The sequence below is a fragment of the Bos taurus genome, chromosome 13 (genome assembly GCF_002263795.3).
Source record: "Bos taurus isolate L1 Dominette 01449 registration number 42190680 breed Hereford chromosome 13, ARS-UCD2.0, whole genome shotgun sequence".
Classification (NCBI taxonomy): domain Eukaryota; kingdom Metazoa; phylum Chordata; class Mammalia; order Artiodactyla; family Bovidae; genus Bos; species Bos taurus.
In genome coordinates this window covers 25,340,257-25,362,127 of record NC_037340.1, presented here as the reverse complement: position 1 = coordinate 25,362,127, position 21,871 = coordinate 25,340,257, and the positions used below count along the sequence as shown (strand labels likewise).

Genomic DNA, 21,871 nt, shown 5'->3' with positions numbered 1-21,871 from the left:
AACAATATAATACACTATGAAACACAGGTTATGACTTTGAAATGGGAGGTTCCTTCTGTTCTTTTATACCCATGGTAAACCAGATATTCCTGAAGTAACAGGAAGTCTGGGTTTCCCTTTCTCAGGTACCCCTGACCCAATGGGCTCCTTGACTCACCACATAATTCCGTGTACTTGTCTACAGAGCAGGGATAACACTTCCCGTCTTGTCGCTGACCTCCTAGGATTCCGGAAGAACTACTATATTTTGCACACCATACAAGGCTGCTATGGCAATGAAAGCCCTGTGGACCACGGGTAGCCCTGACACATCACAATGAGAAAGGCCAAACTCTGCAGAGACGCAGGGGAGCAAAGCCGTGTGCGTGTTGCCGATGGCATTGCAAATTAGCTTGGCCTTTCAGAAGAGAAAGCTGGCAGCGTGTCGCCAGCGCTCCTCAGCTGTTTGTCCCTTTGGACTTATTGATTCCACTTTGGGAAATGCATTCTGAGGAGATTACACCTGCTCCTTCCCTCACGCTTCAAAAAAGACGCTGGCAAAAATTTTCAAAACAAAGACATGAAACCACCTTTCTTTAAAGGGACTGGGGCACCTTAACACAAAAGGATGAGGCATCAGGACGGGCTGGTGGAGCATGCTGATGGCGTCACGTGTGTGTGATGTGTGTTCAGTTCCCTCATCTGGAACGTGGGAATCACGCGTGTGCCTCCCCGCGAGGCGGCGTCAGGGGTGAACACGTTCAGGCATAGAAACGCATTCAGAATAAATACTGCCTGGTACATAGGAAGCACTTAGTGTTTCCTATTATTATTATTTCACCCCAGTGGCGTGGTGGTAAAAGAATCCGCCTGCCAATGCAAAAGACGCAGGTTTGATCCCAGGGTCGGGAAGATCCTCTGGTGGAGGAACTGGCAACCCACTCATTCCTTCCTGTAAAATTCCACGGACAGAGGAGCCTGGCAGGCCACAGTCCTTGGAGTCGTGAGTCAGACACTACTGAGCGGCTAACACACACCCCCAACTGAGTGACTAACACACACACACCCCAAAAGGGAAATGCAATAAAGAAGTATACAAAACAGCATGTACACATTGATTACAATGGTACTGGATATTAATCATTTCTAGAATAGAAGCCAGAGGAACAATGTTTTGGTGCCTGTTTAACGGTAGCACCCTGACTTTATTAGCTATAACAGACATACCGTACTGTGTAACTTTAAGGTATGCGATGTGTCAATTTGATACATGTAACGTACGGCCATAGGATTATTACCTATCAAAAGTGTTCATCCTGTCACACAATTACCATGTCTTTCTTGGGGTGAGAACATTTAAGATCTGTTCTCTTGGCAACTTTCAAGTGTCCAGTTCAATACTTTTATCTAGTCACCACACTGCATGTTAGAACTTACTCATCCTCTAGCTGGAAGCTGGTCCTTTTTGACCAACATCTTCTAAGTCCCCCACCCGCAGGCAACCACCCATCTGCTTTCCGTTTCTGCAAGGTCAGTGGTGCCTTTTCCCCCCATAGGTTCATAACCAGAAAATAAGTGAATAAATATCTCCCAAGCAAACTGGCAGGTGCTCTGAAGACAAGCTCAGCAGTGGCCACAAAACAATTCTCTGGCTGCAGTCAAGGTCATTGGTTGATTTCTAAGGAAACCAACCAATCCCATGAGGACTGAGAATGCTGGAAGAAGAGCAGCCCTGCTGGCCTCAGAGCTGAGGAGCCTGAACTCGGCTAGGGCGGAATCAGGACCAGCAGACGTCTCAACATAAGGCCCAGTTCTGTCCATTCTGCCATGTGGCGCTAACGCCACCTGCGGCTTTCCCCCAGTTAGGGGTTTCAGCCAGCGTGCCATGTGCTCCTTGAGTAATTCAACAGCCAAATATGTCCCTGGTAATGATGCCTATTTCTAACCCAAGGGAAAGGAAGACATCATATTCTTGAGAGAGGCCCACCTTGAGTCTGCAGGATAAGATGGCTATCAAGTATACATGGACAGGGACTTCCCTGGCAGCCCTGTGGCTAAGACTCTGTGCTGCCAATGCAGGGGACCCAGGTTCAATCCCTGCTCAGGGAACTAGATCCCACATGCTGCAACTAAGAGTTCCTACATACTGCAACTAGAAAGATCCCATGCACCACAGCTGAGAGCTGGTGCAGCCAAACTAATGAGTAAGTAAATATTGAAAAAAAAAAGATCAAATGAGGCCAGACCACCAGAAATGCACATTTTCTATTATAAAAATACATATATAGACCCGGACACTAGTGAAGTCAACAGGGAATATAATTTGGGCCTTTTTGGGGGGAGTGAAAGTGTTAGTTGCTCAGTCGTGTCCAACTCTTTGTGACCCCATAGACTGTCCATGGGATTCTTCAGGCAAGAATGCTGGAGTGGGTAGCCATCCCCTTCTCCAGGGGATCTTCCCGACCCAGGGACTGAACCTGGGTCTCCTGCACTGCAGGCAGAGTCTTTACCAGAGTCTGGCCTTTGCGGGGAGTGCTGGCATTTAAAAGCAGACCTTGTTCTAAGTACACCTTCTCCTGCCTTGACCCCTGCAGGCTCCCTATCAGCTCATTCTGCTTTCTCATTAGTCACATCCTGCTGCTGCGCTGAGGCCCTTCCCCAGGGCAGGACCTTCTACTGCCTTCCCTGTGCATTTAGAATAACATCTAAATTTCTCACTCGGCACCTGTACATGCTTTGCTCTCTACCTGGGTGTCTCTCCCCTTCCCTCCTCATCCTTTTGGCTTCAGTTTGTGTTACTTGCCCCAGAGAAATGTCCTTGGTCAAGGCTAGCCCTGATGGTTAAACATTCATCCTGCTTTTTAAAATTTACTTTGTTGAGTATCCAGTGGACAAGCCTACATAATTATATCAAGCCAATTATGAAGCCAATGATTTTCTCTTCTTGATAAAAAAAAACAACAAGTTATTTTTTTAAGGGTCTGAATTTTATGTATCAGCTTTCCATTATTTTTTGTTGGGAAACTCATGGTGCCAAGTACAATCCAGCTGCCCTGTCCTGAGGGACATAAACCAAGGATGAAAGCAACAGCGGACGGTATGTCATCCCACAGGGTCTGGAACACTGCGTTTTTGTTGTTTCTCGTCTCTACATCCTCACTCTTTCTTAATGTTTAGACCCTGGTTTGATTCTTGGGCTTCCCTGGTGGCTCAGCTGGTAAAGGATCCGCCTGCAATGCAGGAGACCTGAGTTCGATCCCTGGGTTGGGAAGATCTGCTGGAGAAGGGATAGGCTACCCACTCCAGTATTCTGGCCTGGAGAACTCCATGGACTGTATAGGCCATGGGGTGGCAAAGAGTTGGACACGACTGAGCGACTTTCACTTTCACTTTTCATACATACAATGACCTGTCCCAGACCCATTTTCTGCATTGGATTAGTGGGTAGGTAGCCCTGTCCTAGGGTGCCCACTGTCCTTACCCAGTACCAGGCACATAAGTATTTGTTGAGTATAGAACCTCATCAATGAATAAATGAATGAGGAAGTGAATAACTGAAGATGGAAGGGAGAGGACGAAATGGCTTAGTCCCAAACCCCACCTCGAATTAATCACACAGGTGACACAGGGAGAGGTTAATATGTCTAGAAGCAAACCAGCCCCATCAAAGGCAGCTCCCAGACCTCCTGTGGGTCTGAAGAACACTTACCTGCACCATCTGTTTGGTTCTTACTGGCTGTGGTTTTCATCATTTTCTCACTGAAGGAAAGAAAAAGAGAGTCAGCTCTGCAGTTTCTAAAATGCTTCTCTTCCCCGCTACCATTCACTATTCCAAGCAATCAGTGGCAGCTAGTGGTGGTACCAAGCAATGAAGGTATTCCCGCATCAGCACCAATGTTGGCCGGAATGGAAAAGGCTTCCCAGGTGTGCAGCGGAGGCGCACTCATGACTTTCAGATGATGGAAGATGTGGAGGTGTGCGGAGGGCGGTGGCAGGCACTGCGCAGTGTCCACAAAGCCACATGCACTGGGAAGCCCATTCACCCTTCTTGGGCCAAAGTGGTACCTTCGGCCAAGAATTTCCGGAAACAGACAGACAAACAAACAAACCATGATTCATAGAGATGTGGGTATTTTCAGCCTTGAAATGATTACAAGAAAACGATTGGAATGAAGGCATGATCTTAATCATTAAAGAGAAACAGATTGAATTAATTTTGAATGGGTTTGCTTTCTTCTTTTTACCTAGAGGCATCTTTGCTATTACTTGTAAGGGGCCCTTTAAAAAGCGCAGACTGAACAAGGCCAGTTAAACTGGCAATCTGTTTCTCCATGGCTTGCATTCTCTCTCTGTAAAACAAGAGAATTGTTTGTTAAAGCCGTGTTGACTTTCAAACTGGTTTGTCGAGGGCAGTGATCATCTGAGGGTTATAAAAGGTTCCACCTCCACCGAGCAGGCCTCCGAAGTTCAGCGCCCCCTGGCTTGGAGAAGCCAACGAGCCTGCAAATCCCCACCGAGTTTGAGATTTGATGGTCAGAGACGAGTATTAACCCAATGATCTTACTAAAAAGACCCTGGAGAGACTGACAGAGGCCGCATGGAAAACAGAAAAGCTTCTCCCTTGGAAATAATTCTCTGCGCATCTTTGCGTTTTTGAGCCTTCCTGCCCTGCTTTCGCTATTTGTCCTCTGCACAAGAGGGGTCCCAGGCCAGTCAGGGGAGGGAGTGGGCCAGGAACACATACTTTCAAGCTGTGCTCCTTCCAAGGCTGCCAATTTTGGTGTGAATGATGGAGACGCTCGTTGTGGTGCCCGGAGTAGGACCTGCTGCACAGCCCAAGAGGACACAAGTTACCGTCTCTTGAGAGCTCGGGAAAGTGCGATTGAAATCAACGTCTTCACACTAGAGGGCAGAGAGTCCTCAAATCGATGCCATAGGAATCTGAAGGCTTTCACGGATCCAGCAGGAAAACAACTAACCCCACCAACTTGGTTATCTCAAGACACGAAAACTCTTTTCAGTTTTTAAATCATGCACAGATACTACGCCTCTCTGTTCAAGACTCTCCAAGGCTACATACGATTCATTTGGTTTCTGAAACAGGCTCACATTTCTGTACGTCAGAGCAACGACAGTGTCACGGAACTATCACCGTTATTTCCAACACATTACACAGTCACCACCACAGAGCAACCTGTGCTAAGGACAGAGCCATCACACAAGTCATGGCACACAAATTCAGTTCTTCTTGCTCAGTAGACAGAAGAAGAATTAGAACAGTGTGGATGCCTGGACTACCATCGTACCCTCATCAGGAAGTGTCAAGTCCCAGCCTGAGACAGAGAAGTGACCCCCACTCTTCTCTAGGGGTGGGGGTATCTCAGTCCCATGGGCCTCTTGGAGTGTGACCAATGGTGAAGATTCCTGGGCGACAAACAGCACATTCAGACACTGTGGCTTTTAAATACAAGCCAACCACTTTATCTGGTACCCAACGGAAAAGGCCATGGCGGTCCGTTCTTTCACTTGAACGAAACTGGTTATGTTGGACTTTACAAGAGATGCTACATCTGTATCTTGAACTTCAAGGCAAGTAAGAGGATTTTCAAGAGTAATTTTGCTCATTCACAGTTTTTTGGCTTTGCACTTTGCCTTTGGAATACAACACTCAGTGATGTAGAAAACACTGAGATTCATTTCACAATTACAAGCTTCTGACTTCAGAATTCCACGCATTTTTCTTTAGTTTAAAATGAATGGTTATGTCACAATATTGAGTTTCTAGGATGTAAGTCATGCAGTCTGGAGGATTAATGGTTGTCAACCCACCATGGGGTGGGACTGGGCGGGGGGTGGGTGGGAATTATTAGTAGTGGGATCTCTCTCAAACAGTGAGCAGAGATATGCATCTACCTGGAGTGACGTTCCAACTGTTTTAAACCTCTGAGCTGTTGAGCATTTCCAGTCATATGTGTGTTCTCGGCGTCCTGTCTGTCATAAAGCCATGCATGGGGCCAAGAGAAAAATTGGTAAGAAATCCCACTCGAGAAGGCAGGCTGGGGACTTCCCTGGTGGTCCAGTGGTTAGGAATCCGCCTTGCAAATGCAAGGGATGCAGGTTTGATCCCTGTTTGGGGAACTAAGATCCCACCTGCTATGGAGCAACAAGCCCACGCGCCACAACTAGGGAGTCCACGGGCTGCGACGGAAGAGCCACGCCACGGTGATCCCGCGTGCGCCAACTGTGACCCTGACCCAGGCAAGTAAGTAGTTAATATAAAAAGAAAAGGAAAGGAAAAAACAGGCTAACAAATACCCACTGGAGATCCGAAATTTATCAGACCCTAAGCTGCAAGGCACCTCAGGACCGATGGGGAGGTAGCTGGTCTCCATGTGTGGGGCACACACGTGCGTTCCGGGTAGACACTGTTCAGAATCCCCAGTCTTCCCATGGTAACGCTGGAAGCCAAACTCATGACCCTTAGAGCAGGGGTGCTCTCAGAACTACCTTGAGAGGCACGAGTTTACCCCTCTTATTCAATCCTAGGCAAATACAAAGGGTTTCTTTTCAAGTGGGAAAGCAGGGACTTCCGTGGTAGTCCAGGTGGTCCAGAGCCTAAGACTCCATGCTCCCAACACAGGGGGCCCAAGTTCAATCCCTGGTCTGGGAACTAGATCCCATATGCTAAGAGCCAGAGGGGAACTAGATCACATATGCCAGAACTCAGAGGGTCTGCATGCCGCACCTGCCGCAACTAAGACCCAAGGCAGCCAAGTAATTAAACATCTATTTTTACAAAGTGGCAGGACATTCTTTTGGTTAGGAAGAGGCTTAATGGATTCTTTGAAGCTGCAGCACAGCATACAGAGGCCTGGTGACAAGCTAACTGCCCCCAGGAGACAATAATATCAGGAGATGTTAGCAGTAGGTAAGTCCACAGCTGCAGAGAATAAGCAGGAGTCCCTGGGAGAGAGAAAGGGCAGATGGATCCCAGCGCTGGCCTAGGCACAGTGCTGATGAGGGCTACATCAGTGTTCTCTCTGGTCCCTCTTTGGTCACCAGCTATCATGACCTGTCTAACAAAGCACCGGAATCAATCCAGATTCAGGACTTTGATCTTCAGCAGATTCATCACCAGGGTGAGAATTGCAGAATGGTACAGCACAGGTGGGTCCTCCCAGAGAGGCACCCACGGGGCTTCCTACATGCCTTCGGCATCCTCCTTGGCTCAGTTGGTACTCGGCCTCTCACCATTCTTACCCCAGACAACGCCTTTAGGATGAAGAGAAAGAAAACCCCCGAACGGCACCCCGCTCTCCTGACTTCTAGGAATGACGTGGACGTAGCCTGCAGAACTGCCTAGATGTCTAGATGAGCGTCTAGATGTTTTGGAGCGAAAACCCTGCATTCAGTCCAGATACTCACATGCTTGTTCTTCTGTTTGCATCTGTGAGGACAGGACTGGAAGCTCCTTGGTTGGCCTGCTCCAGGCTATGTCACCAGTGGGGTCACCAGGAAGGAGATAAGATCTATCAGAACGTGGAGAGCTCAGGACACTTGAGCTTGACAGCCGAGGAGGGAGCGATTCTCTCCCCATGCCCAGGACGACGTGCGCGCCCCAGGCGCTGTGCACAGATTGCACGCGCGTGTTCCACTGTTTCGGCCAAAACCGCTTTACGAAAATACAATTCTTTTGACACATGGTAATGAGAAAACTTTTTCCCTCCTGTTTAATCATCAAAGTGTTTCTGGTTTCAGGATTCATTTGAAGGAGATTATCTGATTTATAAATTCATAAATAAGAGTGTCTTTCCATTTCATGGCTGGTAATCTGGAAACAATTTTATGGTTTAACTAAATTACAGCAACTGGAAACTTCGGCAGCCTTCTCCCATGATGAAATGTTATGAAGTATGTTTTAAATGTGAAAGGGGGAAGAAAGAGAAATGCAGTGGAAGAAGAGAAATTAAAACAACCCTGTCATTTCACTGCAGTGGCAATTTTGTACAATAATCATCAGAATATTAAAGATGCTCAAGCTAATTCTTGCCAGTATCGCTTGGTTTAAGGTATTCCACAGGCTGGGTATAATTACTGTTGAAAAGATGGCTTAAAAGTGATTTCATAGACCATTTTATTTCATTCCATAAACCATATTTATGTGATTAGTATGTACGGTTAACTAGTCATTTAGTGTTATAAGTCAGCCTGGCTCAATGAATCTTCTCAGGGCCCAAGCATAATATTAATAAAAAATTCAAATCCAATCCCGAGAAAGTGCTGATCTCAGTATTAAATTCCTGCTGCTACAACCAGCTTTCCTGCAAGTCCCATGTCTGTCTGTGAAGATGGAGCAAAACCCAGACTGCCCGTGGTCTGCTCTCTGTCTGCAGAGTCTAGGAAAGGTGGAAAAAAAATCTGCATTTGGAGAGATATTTTTAATGAGCATATCCATTCATACAGGTTTTTGAGTCAATACTTTGTGACTGGGGACTTGTCTCTGGACTGACCAAGGCCTCATTCAGCCTGAATTACGTCCTTACCACTGTGCATCTAGGTAAATGAATGGCTATTACAAACCAAGCAGTATGAGACTGGGAACTCCCCTATAAGGAATCCTTAAGGATATGTTTTTAAATATCCAGAAGAAGTGTTGGGAGCTGGCTGATAACAGCCTACCAAGCTGATGTGACCAGACTCCCAGCCCGCATTCACCTTGGCAACCAGCTTCTAACCTTGGACCCTGGTGGCACAGGATACTCAGTATCAACTGTAGTAACCAGGCTGGCTTTATGAGAGTACTAACTAGGTGGTTCCCTGTTCACTTCTAGTTCTAATATTTTATGATTTTTTTTTCTGGTTCCTGCTCATTCCTTGTGATCTCTCTCCCCTCAGAAAAATATAAATGGTCAATGAGTCACCAACAGACATTTCTGGGTACTTAATACGTGCTAGGTGCCATGTGAGCCACTGCAGACCCAGCAGTGAATCAGGTATTATCATCCTTAAGCAATACCTTCCTCTCACGAAGTCCATTTTTTTCTTGGGAGCAATCTAAGTGACCTAAAACCCTTTCATCTTGGCAGTGCCAACAGCGTTTTCCAGAACCAAAGAGTGAACAGGTTTAAAGCAAGGCTGTGCCCTTGTTTGTTCATGCCCTGATGCTTTGGCATGAGAGGAAAAAATACCAGAGTTATTAAAGACACTGTTTTTAGATGAGTTCAACAGAGCACTGGAATTCAAATGATCTGAATTTGTGGTAAAGCTTTAAATAAAGGACTCTGAGCCATGAACTCAGTTCTTCTGCCCAGTGTTAACCTTTTGGTGAAAGAGCCGGTAACTGAAGACATTCTTCCAAAAATGTCCAGTAAATTTAACTTCTCATGGGAACACCTAGATTTATTGAGGATATTGATGGAGTTGGTGATATCTGAGTGGGGCTACCATGGCATGTCCCTGTAAGTATCTCGGAGGTCATGGTACTGTCTGGGTACCACTACACACTCCTTAGGGATGCTGACCATGTTGTGTATCTTCGTTTGCACCCTTAGTCCTTAGAGGAGGAGGACTGGGCACACAGAGGATCACGAAGAAGTACTATCTACAACACTGACATTGAAGGCTGCTATCCCTCCCCTGCCCTCTGCTCATGGAGAAAGGAGATGAGGGCTCTTCTGCTTTCCCTTTATCACTTCAATCCATCATCTGTCCAAACCCTCATCTCCCCTGCTTCTGAGTTCTGCATTACTCATCCTTCAGTTCCCTACCAGCATTCAGGAAATTCCTTCACATCCTTGTGTGACTTCAGCACAGAAAGCTGGCCTCCTGTCTGCCTCACCCCAGACCATCACCTTATGTAGCTTCAGTATCCACACGGATAACCCTTTCAGCAAGCTGGCACCGCAGATCCTCAACTCTTCTTCAGATATTCCCTGACCTTAAAATCCTTACTCAGCATGACTTTACATTCTGGATTTGAAAACTCCAAAATTGTCTTTAAAAACAGCAATCTTTGGGGACTTCCCTGGTGGTTCAGTGGCTACGACTCTGAGCTTCCAATGCAGGGGGCCTAGTTCCTGGTTGGGGAACTAGATTCCACATGTAACGACTAGAAGATTCTACATGCTGCAACTAAACCATCCCACGTGCCACAGTGAAGATGGGATATCCTGTGTGCCACAACTAAGACTTGCCCCCTCCACACACGAAAGAAAAACACACTCTGGTTGTCTTCTGTTCTCTTGGTAACACAAACCAGCTCTGTGCCTGCGTGCTGGCCTTTCCTCCTTCATCCCCTGCCATCAGTACTGTCTGGAAGTTCCTTTTAATTTTCCTGCTGCTTACCCAGTGGACTCCTCTCATACTCTCCACTGTCCTGACCTCTTTCTCAGCCTCGCTGTCTCTCCGCTGGGATGACCTTGCTCCTGACTGACTGAGGAGCGGAAGAGATGAGACGAAATGGACCAGCGTGGGGCAGTGAGGTTGAGAGCAATGGCTGCTGGCGCATCAAGGCATCTTTGGATACAGATCTGCGAGCATCCTCTGGCGTCCAGGGTGGAGTGTGACCAACGACATCATTAAGACTCCAAGACTTTCAGCCGAAGTACTGGATGAAAGAAGCGGTCATACCGAGATGGGAAGACAGGAGTCCAGAGTCAGGAAAAGCCCCAGGAAGTTCCAACACAGGAAGCCAGTGAACGAGTTCATGTCAGGGAACGTAAGAGGCTGAATGAACTTGGCACACAGAGGAAACAGGGCCTGCCTTCCCTCAAGGGGCTTGCACCCCTTATTAAAAAGAGGCAGCCCTTCTCTTACCCTCTTAACCCAACAAGAACCGCATCCTGCCAGACACAAAATTCTAGACTCACAGTTTTCTAGTTGGAGGGAACTTACTTTAGATCCCCAGTTTTCTTTCCATTGTGGTTTGGTGATCTCGACCGAAGCAAAGGAAAAAAGGAAAAAAAAAAAAAAAAAGGTGTGACGGGCCTGGAGTCCGTGCAAAGTTCAGCCACACCCAGGCCTGTGTGTGGTAGGATCACCCATTTGGAGAGGGTTCCGCCCAGCACAGCACTGCACCTGGAAACCCTCCAGGTCGCTTTTAATCTATTTCACAACCTACTTTCTGGGCAGGCCACTCTGGCTGAGACCAGAGCACAGTCCCAAGTCAGCTTGTGAACACACCGTCCCCAGATGGTCCGCACACCGCTGCTCCTCTGTGCGAAGGGCTATGGCTTCACCGTGTTGTGTCACAAGGCCTTGTGTTTCTTTTAAAAGCTTTTTATGTTCTACTGGAATACAGCCGGTCAACAATAATGTTGTGATAGTTTTCACGTGGGCAGCAGAGGGACTCAGCCATACATATACATGCAGCCATTCTCCCCCGCACTCCCCTGCTATCTAGTCTGCCACATACACAAGGTCTCTGGTTTATGGAGAACTTTGCAGTTCACAAGGTGATTCTATACCCGTTTTTATTTCAACAGAACCCGGAGGAGGTTCTGTTGCCATCTGGATGCCAACTAGAACCCTAGTTGCCATCCCCTGGTTACAACAAGGACACTGAGGCTTCCTGCTCGACAAGGACCAGGGCCAGGATGTAAGAAATCACAGCTGGCCACCTGCCCCCCACCCCTGCCCCTCCAGTGCTCCCCGCTAGGCTCTGGGCTGCCTCCCGTGACTCACCCACTGTCTGGGGTGAGGCTCCACTTCCCAGGTGAGAGCCCTCGCTCCCCAGGGCAAGCCTCCACCCTGTCTCATGAAATCACCCGCTTTGCACTTTCTTTCTCTTACCTGAGGGCAATTTTTAATATTCCTGCTCTGGAAGTGACATCTCTCTCTCTCTTTTTTTCTGTACAGGTACAAACCAGAATGAATAGCTGTTTGTTCCTATTCTGGCTACCTGATCACAGGCCTGTATGTGACCTTCCAATGAGTGTCAGAGGCTATGGGGAGACGGTCTTTTGAGTGACCCTGGACATGACTGAGCGACTTCACTTTGACTTTTCACTTTCATGCACTGGAGAAGGAAATGGCAACCCACTCCAGTGTTCTTGCCTGGAGAATCCCAGGGACGGGGGAGCCTGGTGGGCTGCCGTCTATGGGGTCACATAGAGTCGGACACAACTGAAGCGACTTAGCAGCAGCAGCAGCAGCAAAGCGACTAAACTGAACTGAACTGAAGGGGGCTATGGAAGGAAGCTCCCCACTCCTGCTTTAAAAAAATATTTTTTTACTGTATATTTGCTTTACAATGTTGTGTTAGTTCTTATGTACAGCAAAATGAATCAGCTATATATACACACACACACACACACACACACACACACACACACACACACATATACTGCTTATCCCCTCTTTTTTGGATTTTCTTCCTATTTAGTCACCACAGAGCACTGAATAGAGGTCCCTGTGCTGTACGGCAGGTTCTCATTTGTTATCTATTTTATATAGAGTATCAATAGGGTATATATGTCAATCCCAATCTCCCAATTCATCCTATTCTCCTCCTTTCCCCATTGGTATCCATAAATGTGTTCTCTACGTCTCTATTTCTGCTTTGTAAATAAGATCATCTGTACTAATTTTTTCAGATTCTACATATTATATGATATTTTTCTTTCTGACTTACTTCACTCTGTATGACAATCTCTGGGTCCATCCACATCTCTGCAAATGGCCCAGTTTCATTCCTTTTGATGGCTGAGTACCATTCCACTGTACACACACACCACATCTTCTTTACCCACTCCTCTGCTGGCCACTGAGGTTGCTCCCATGGTGTGGCTATTGTGAACAGTGCTGCAGTGAACACTGGGGAGCATGTGTCTTTTTGTACTTGCTTTTGATCTGCAAAATCTCGAGGTAGACTCCAAAGAAATAAGATAATGATTCTTAGGGAACAGGAGGACAGCGTTTCCTATACTTGGCCTCTCTCATGTTTCTCTCTCCTGTCTTCGTAGATCCCTGTGCTTGTTGGAAGAGTCAGGACACCCGGCCTTTATTATAAAGACCAAGAAACCCTGAGCTGCACGAGAGTGAAAACAGCACTTGACCCGAGAAGTAGCCGTCATTGGTCCTTTGAGAAATGTCCTGTTTCTCCTTCCAAAAGTCTGCAAAAAGAGATTATATCCTTTCATCCTACACTGTTAGTGGCAATGTCAATTGGTGTAGCCAGTTTGGAAACCAGTACAGAGGTTCCTTCAAAAACTAAATAGACAGTTGTTATATGATCCAGCAATCCCACTCCCTGAGCATATATCCAGAAAAGACAAAAACTCTAATTTGAAAAGATACACGCACCCCGATATTCATAACAGCACTGTGCACAGTAGCCAAGACATGGCAGCAACCGAAATGTCCACCAACAAATGAACGGATAAAGAAGACACGGCACATATACAGTGTAACAGAATATTACTCAGCCATAAAAGGAATGAAATACTGCCTTTTGCAGCAACATGGACAGACCTAGAGATGATCATACTAAGTGAAGCGAGACAGAGAAAGACATGCCATATGCTATCACTTGTACATGGAATCTAAAATACAACACAGGGACTTCCCTGGTGGGCCAGTGGCCAAGACTCCATGCTCCCAATGCAGGGGGCCTGGGTTTGATCCTTGGTCAGGGAACTAGATCCCACATGCCGCAACTGAGAGTTCACATTCAGTGACTAAAAATCTCACAAGCTACTTAAAGATCTTGTACATGGCAGTAAAGAGCCAATGTGATGAAGCTAAGACCCAGTGCAGCTAAATAAATAATTGGTAAAATATGACACAAACGAACTTATCTTCAAAACAGAAATAAACTCACAGATGTAGAGAACAGACTACTTATGGCTGCCAAAGGAAAGGAGGGTTGGGGGAGGGATGGATAGGGGAGTCTGGGATTAGCAGGTGCAAACTATGATATATAGGGTGGATGAACAATAGGGTCCTACTGCACAGCCCAGGGAACTGCATTCAATGCCCTGTGATAAACTATATGGAAAAGAATATGAATCACTTGGCTATAGAGCAGAAGTCAACATAACATTGTAAATAACTCGACTTCAATAAATTCTTAATGGTTTTAAAACAGACTGGATTCCTTCAGCTCCAGAGACAGAGAGAGAGGAGGTGTTTACTGGCAATACACGTTGACCCTACAAGAGTCAACGCAGACTTTTTAAGACCCACAAATTTTGGAAGTTCAAATTAACGCTTCAGTTCAGTTCGGTCGCTCAGTCGTGTCCGACTCTTTGCAACCCCATGAATCGCGGCACGCCAGGCCTCCCTGTCCATCACCAACTCCCGGAGTTCACTCAGACTCACGTCCATCGAGTCGGTGATGCCATCCAGCCATCTCATCCTCTGTTGTCCCCTTCTCCTCCTGTCCCCAATCCCTCCCAGAATCAGAGTCTTTTCCAATGAGTCAGCTCTTCACATGAGGTGGCCAAAGTACTGGAGTTTCAGCTTCAGCATCAGTCCTTCCAATGAACACCCAGGACTGATCACATTTAGGATGGACTGGTTGGATCTCCTTGCAGTCCAAGGGACTCTCAAGAGTCTTCTCCAACACCACAGTTCAAAAGCATCAGTTCTTCAGTGCTCATCCTTCTTCACAGTCCAACTCTCACATCCATACATGACCACTGGAGAAACAATAGCCTTGACTAGACGGACCTTTGTTGGCAAATTAACGCTTAGACCTGGCTCTAATTCTGAATCACTTCATTTATGAACAATAAAGTCCCCAATTCAAATAAGGACAAATGTCATCTCTGTGAACTCCACCAGATGGCGGGACAACTACTCCCAAGAAAGGCTGGATGGTTGGGACATCTCGGTGGCCCCGGATTGATTACCCAGCCACTGAGCCATCGGGCTACTTAGACAGGCTGGGGTGCAGCCACACTGAACCTGCAGGGAGTTTTAATCTTGCCAGGCAGAACCTAAACATGTTCACCTAAACATGAATTCCTCTTCTCTTTGAAGAAAGAGGTTTTAGTCGGCAAGGAAAGGGGCTTATCTGAGTCTCACAGAGTTTAGGTTGTTCTTAGTTTCTGGTTTCAGACCTAAGGCATCTGACTGACAGCATCTCATGAATATTCAAGAAAGATGCAGGGGTACATTTTAATGTCATCTAATTAGTGGCAGGTGATGGCTTTCCCTTTTGAGAAACTGGTTTGTGAGAGCTTTTCGACAGTCCTTCCACTGGTATTTTTGATACAGTATCCCCTGGGTAAGAGTAGGGCTGTCTTCAGACTTTGTCAGTTGGTTGAATATCATGTTTATCAGAGACAGCTCTTGACTGAACTCAGTAGTCTAAGGAATGACTAGCAAATATTACTTATCCATAAAGTTATATTCCTGTGAATGAAGTCGTAATTCAATTTCTCAGCACCTCTGTAATCTGAAACTGGCAAGACATCAAATCCAGATATCATTTTTCTTGGTAGCATAATGGGAGAGATACAGCAAATTCTGGATACAGATCAATCTGCCTTTCCAAATGGTATCTTTTCATTCCATTATGTAAATTCCTTAAATGCGCGCCCATCTCGGTCGGTATTCTCATGAAAGCATCCAGCCCAGCCTAAGTTCAGGGAAGTGCTCCCGTTTCTGCATTCATAGCAATTACTCTCTGTATCACTTCTTTGGAATTAATTACGTACAAGCCGTCCCCAAATTATGGCAGGCTTGTAATTGAAAAGTTTTCTTCTACTCTCATTGTTTAGAACTTGGAATAAACGGTGGCTGACTCTCCAGCTGGCTCACACAAGCCTCTTTAACCTACAGTGTATTATTAGTCTTTTCATTGTTCCTCATTGTTTTCAAGGAAAATGTGTCCTGACTTTCCAGCTGAACTTGGAGATGCTGGGAGCGAATCTCCCTCTGCAGCTCCAGCCTCAAGGAAAGACACTTCCCCCTGAGTGACTTGCACATCCTCCTCTCTTTTCTCTGCCTCACTGGGAGACCCTGCCTTTCTTAGGATGACAAAAAGATCAGCCCTGAGCATCACCTACGAATGCAATCCTATTGTTGCGGTTGTTCTTAAAAACCAGTTATTTAACGCGCATTGGTGACTCCAAAGCTTCCTGCACTGAACTGTGGCATAGCTACATGCTTATAATATGCTTTTAATGTTTTATGACTATCTTCCCAGTTTGTATTCCTTGCAGGTGGGGACATATCTAAGTTTCTGCAAAGCATGCAGTCCCCAGCTAAGTACATAAAGAGAGGCTCACTAAACATTTATTGATCCCTAATTAGAGCTACATGGGAAAGCAATTCAGACAACAGCTGAATCGGTCAGGCACCATTAGGCATCAAAACAGGCATTTGATAACCTAATAACTTCAGCTCTACCTGGTTAGGTGTCCTTATCATCAGTCATACCGCTCGGGTGCAATTTGAAAAAGATGCTGTCATCCTGGCTTGTCTCTTAGCTCCTGGACAGAAGTCAATGTGTAACCCCCACTACTCTCCTGAAAGGGACTTAAAAGTGGCTTTGATACTTGGAACATTCTCATTTTGATGTTTAATCCCAGCTAATTCCATTCTTTGTGCATGCTTATGTTTATTCTCTCCTGTCCTCCCTCCCTGCTTTATGTTTTTCCTGGTATTCTATTTAACAACTGTCTCCCTGCTTCCTCTGGTATAGTCTTTTGTCCTCGCCATCTCTAGATATTAATCTTCGGCTTAGTAGCATTGGTAGAGTACTTTGCTCAAAGCAGGAACTCTCCAGCACTTACTCTATGCCAGGGAGGGCACAGGCACTTAACTGTAATGAGCTGTTCCATTGTATGAGGTAGGTGCTGTCATTATCTCCATTTTACAGATGAGCAAATTGAGGAAGAGTGAGACTCGGTGATCTGTCAAACTTCCAACTGCTAGCAAGTGTTAGAACAGGGACTTGAACTCAGGTTACCTAGCTTTGGAGATCACGTTCGTAAACATGACGATACTGCCTCTCAGTAAATGGTTGATCGCGGGTGACTGAACCAAGGTGGCGACAGCAAGTTCTAACAATAATGAAGCTGCTTTACCAAGAGGTAAGGGTAGAACTGAAGTAATAATTGTCAAGATCCATGTTTTGGATTTGACAGCTTCTGGAGACATCTTTGGTTGTCCTGACTGGACAGCATGTCAGGGGACTCTGATACTGCCGAGCAGTGGGCGGGATAGGGGGAAGGCTGGAGCTGCTGATAAACATCCCAGAATGCACAGGTCAGGCCCAAAATATCAAGTGTGCAGAAGTGAAGAAACCCTGCTCTGGGAAGATCCCAAGTCTAATTATTGGGCTGGCCAAAAAGTTCAGGTTTTTCCATAAGATAATGAACTTTTTGGCCAACCCAATACACAGGAGACAACTGACGTGGCTCCTCTCCGACTATACATTCAAAAAGAAAAAAAAATCATTCTTTTTTCCATCATTCTGATCCATCCCTCTAGCAGGATACACAGTTTACAAAGTCTCCAAAGGTCTTCCAGGCACTGAACATTTTAAAATGACACAAATCTGAATTTAGACTCGACTCAGTCAGCTGGTAAACCAAGGATGTGTCCTATCCCTCAACACTACCAACACGGTGATGGTTGGGTTGGCATACATACACCACTGCTGCTATGTATAAATGGATAACTAACGAGTACCTACTGGGCAGCACAGGGTACTCTACCCAGTGCTCTATGGTGACCTGAGTGGGAGGGAAATCCAAGGAAGAGGGGATGTGTGTATACCTGTGGTTGATGCACTCCTGCTGCACAGCAGAGACTAACACAGCATTGTAAAGCTACTATACTCCAGTTAAAAAAAAAAAGATATTCAGTGCTCACAAAATGGAAAGTAATGTAAAATGATTAAGAACAGACACAAGCTACCAGTTAGGCTGCAGGCTTCCTCCTGTACATAGACATTTTCTTTCCTTTTCTTTCTGAGGCAGGAAATCTGCGAAGCTTTAGAAATCACAGCGGATTTCTTGTAGCGTTTCTCCACACACAGATGCCCAGACAGGCAAAAATTTGCTCCCAAGTGCATCCTTAACTAGTTTTATTGAATTTAGCTATTGTCAGTGCAGAATAAGTGTTAAAAATATGGTCTAAGTTCAAGTTTACCATGTCTCGAAAAACGTTCTATTAGGAGGAATCTGTCACACATTTGCAAGGAGAGCTATTAGTCACTTTGCAATGAGCACCCCTGAATTTTGAGTGTGATTTCGATATATTTCACATTATACGAGCCAAACTATAAATAGAAAATAGCAAAACATAAATGTCTTAAGAGTTTTACAATTCTTAAGGGCTGTTTTATGTGCCATGGGTAGGGATAATGATGCTGTTTAATGAAGTAATTTTATAACCTTGGGAAGACAGAGCCTCACACCTCCTGTCATCCGTCACACACCATCTCCCTGGCACTGGGCCTCACAGTCACGTGGATCCACTGTCTTCTTGGAGTCCTTGATGATGGGAGATCATCTGGGTAAAACCACCTTATCACTCAAGGTCATTTTCTTTCCAGAAGCTCAGACTTGAGAATTAGAGTCAGCCCTCCATATTCACAGGTTTTACTTCCTCAGATTCAACCAACGGCAGATTCAATTTTGCAGACTGGCTGAATCTGCAGATATGGAACCACGGATGTGCAGGGCCGACTGAACTACAAATAAGAAACCTGTGGATCTGGGTACCCACGGGCTCCCAGAAGCAACCCCCACGGATGACTGTACTATCGTCAAGGTCAAAGCAGTTGTAATCCACTCTTTTACCTGGAAGTCCATGGCCATCCCAGGAAGAGGATGCTACCTCAAATATGTTCTACACTATGTTTTCCAGATCTATTATATATAATTTGTCATCACTAGGTGCTTTGTGGAAGCATCTTTATAAGAAAAGAGATGCCAAATTCTTTAAATCAAGGCACATGGACTAAGTACAAGATCAAGGTGAAATTACTTTGTCTTCAATACATTTTCAAGTCAGAGCTGTTAGAAAATCGTGTTAAAAAAAAAGTTACTGTTGGAAGTTTCCTAAGTACAGATGAAAAAGAAAAATTTTCTGATTTTGAACATCCTGCAGTTATTGGGCTACTTCATAAACGTGGTCTTCGGAAAAGCATCTCAATCCAGCAGTGTCCCAAAGAAAGCCTCTCTACAGATTTCTCACTCTCCCTCCTGTATTTCTGCAGCTGTAATTTTTACATCTTAGATGTAAAATTTCACTTGAGAGTTTCATGCAAGAAACCCTGTGGTCATGTATGGATGTGGGAGTTGGACTGTGAAGAAGGCTGAGCGCTGAAGAATTGATGCTTTTGAACTGTGGTGTTGGAGAAGACTCTTAAGAATTCCTTGGACTGCAAGGAGATCCAACCAGTCCATTCGGAAGGAGATCAGCCCTGGGATTTCTTTGGAAGGAATGATGCTAAAGCTGAAACTCCAGTACTTTGGCCACCTCATGCGAAGAGTTGACTCATTGGAAAAGACTCTGATGCTGGGAGGGATTGGGGGCAGGAGGAGAAGGGGACGACAGAGGATGAGATGGCTGGATGGCATCACCGACTCGATGGACTCACGTTGGTGATGGACAGGGAGGCCTGGCGTGCTGCGATTCATGGGGTCGCAAAGAGTCGGACAAGACTGAGCGACTGAACTAAACTGAACTGAATGTGAAATTGCAACAGAAATTGGCTTGGCACTTAATAAGACCCTAACTCTAAAAGCTAGACTCTTAGGGGCTGAAGTTTCTTTACCAATACTGGCACAGATTAAATATATCTAAAATAGCACCACAGTATAGGTGTGACAATGGACTATAATCTTGTGCTTTGGTAATTGTTTCTGGCATTCTTAAAATTTTCTTTGACATGGTGCTCACATTTGTCAAAATAAATCTACCAAGAATGTTCTCTTCTTTCTTCCCCTGTTGCTTTATAATTGTGTTAATATACTAGCTGGGGCAGTTTTATTTTAAATGACATGTATATATTTAGCAGCATAATTATGCAAATTTTACCATGTTGATGACTGTAAATATCCTCTCAAAGCAGCTACTTAGCATTTTGTCCTGGTTGAAATGCTCCCGAATTCACTTCTCTGTTGGGTGAAGGTGGGGCTTACAGTTCTTCACCTACCAGGCACAATACTGCCCAGTGGTAAAAGGTATGGATTCTTTGACACACCTGGACATTCTATGCCACTTACTGGCTTGGTGACCTTGGGCAAGTTTCTTAATCTCTCTGAGCTCAGTTTCCGCATCTGTAAAATAGGGATGGCAATGGTATGGACCTTGCTGGGTCGTCATGATGATTACATCATATGATGTATGGAAACTACTTAACCTCGCATTTGGCCAATAAAGGATTCTTAATAAATGATAGCTACCATCAGTGTTCTTATATTATCCCCCAGTAGTACTGCATTTCAGCTTAGTCATTAAGCGTCCCAAAAGAGTTTAGAATTGCAGTTGAAGAAGAGACCTGTCTAGTTAACAGTGGGGTGGTGGGTTGGGAGTGCTAACAGCAATTGAGCCAGACTCAATTCTTTTTTACCAAAGAAATCATTCTTTACATACTTTTTGTCATGTGCCTGGGTTGAGTTAGTGGGGATGTTTAGGTGTTTCAGTAATAGCAACTCTAAATGTACAGAGAGGAGAGTGTGTGTGTGTTTAGGGTTACAGGAGAAGGGAATCTAGCCTACCCACATATATACAAGCACGCCAACCCTCCGGTTCCACCCACTGGAGATAAGCTGATTAACAGGTGAGGAATCACGTAGGCAAAATGTGAGATAAAATTCCTCCTCTGCTATTTCACATTTACAAGAATGAAAAAAATTGAAAAATGTAAAACTGTATTCTAAAACTACAACTATATGTCAGAATATGGAAATGACCACGACAGTATATTTTAAGTGAACATTAATCTTATTTTAGAAAACTAATCAAATTTTCTAATACTTGTTATTCTAGAAAAATGCTAATCTGGATTTTCTAAAAGTAGCTGCTAACATATATGTAAGACAGAAATCCATAGCATTTTCTGAGCTTCAGTGAAAAAAAACCTCCAGGGAAACAAAGGACCTGAAAATATACTGATGCTGTGTGTGTGCTAACTCGCTTCAGTCGTGTCCAACTCTTTGTGACCCTATGGGCTGGAGCCTGCCAGGCTCCTCTGTCCATGGGATTCTCCAGGCAAGAATACTGGAGTGGTTGCCATGCCCTCCTCCCGGGGATCTCCCAGCCCAGGGACTGAACCCAGGTCTCTTACGTCTCCTGCACTGGGAGGCAGGTTCCTTACCACTAGTGCCACCTGGGAAGCCCTGCACTGATGCTGCTTAGGCTAAAATTCTTCAAGACTGATCAGGCGGCAGCAGAGAGGCGATTCCACATAGCGGAGGGGCCTTCATTTTGGCCCCACCCATAACCCAATCCTGGGAACTGGGTTCAATGATGCCAGTTATATACACGTGGTAACTGCATGCATGACAATGAACCAGGTGCTGAGCGGGAAGCCAGACGCCATCACCGTCCAAAGTGTGCCTGGAAATCAGCAGAGTGTGGATGGCTTAATGAGATACACGGTGGAATCAAGCTCACGGACCTCTCCTACCCTCAAGGTGGGTCAGCAGGGGGCTGGGGGGATGGGAGCAGGATGGATTCAAGCCCAGGAGATGGATAGGTTTTGTCTCCTGGAAGAAATTCTTATGACTCCAAGTCTCATCCTACTGGGGACACACACTTCCCAACCAGCCCCTCAGAGCCCACCAAGGGGGATGAACTGTCCTTTCTTAGACGCACAGGGTGCAGGCTCACATAAGGCCCATCGTGGCAGAGTCCCCTCTGGTTGTGACACTGGTCCGTTCAAAGAGCCTCAGTATTTATCCCACACCCCTCACCTTTCTATGGT

General features: G+C 45.6%; 1 protein-coding gene across 26 annotated transcripts in view; it reads right to left on the bottom strand.

Moving 5' to 3' along the window:
• Nucleotides 1-21,871, bottom strand: part of KIAA1217 — an 821,092-nt gene that overhangs the window by 50,852 nt on the left and 748,369 nt on the right. For 15 of the 26 annotated variants that reach the window (XM_059892822.1, XM_025000971.2, XM_025000964.2 and 12 more), the window contains 3 exons: nucleotides 7,405-7,470; nucleotides 4,224-4,328; nucleotides 3,689-3,738 (listed from right to left, as the gene is read on the bottom strand). In XM_059892822.1, coding sequence (XP_059748805.1) covers nucleotides 3,689-3,738; nucleotides 4,224-4,328; nucleotides 7,405-7,470 — 221 coding nt within the window. The remainder of the gene's footprint in view (nucleotides 1-3,688; nucleotides 3,739-4,223; nucleotides 4,329-7,404; nucleotides 7,471-21,871) is intronic. The other 11 variants (XM_025000969.2, XM_025000970.2, XM_025000985.2 and 8 more) reach the window with 3 other exon arrangements.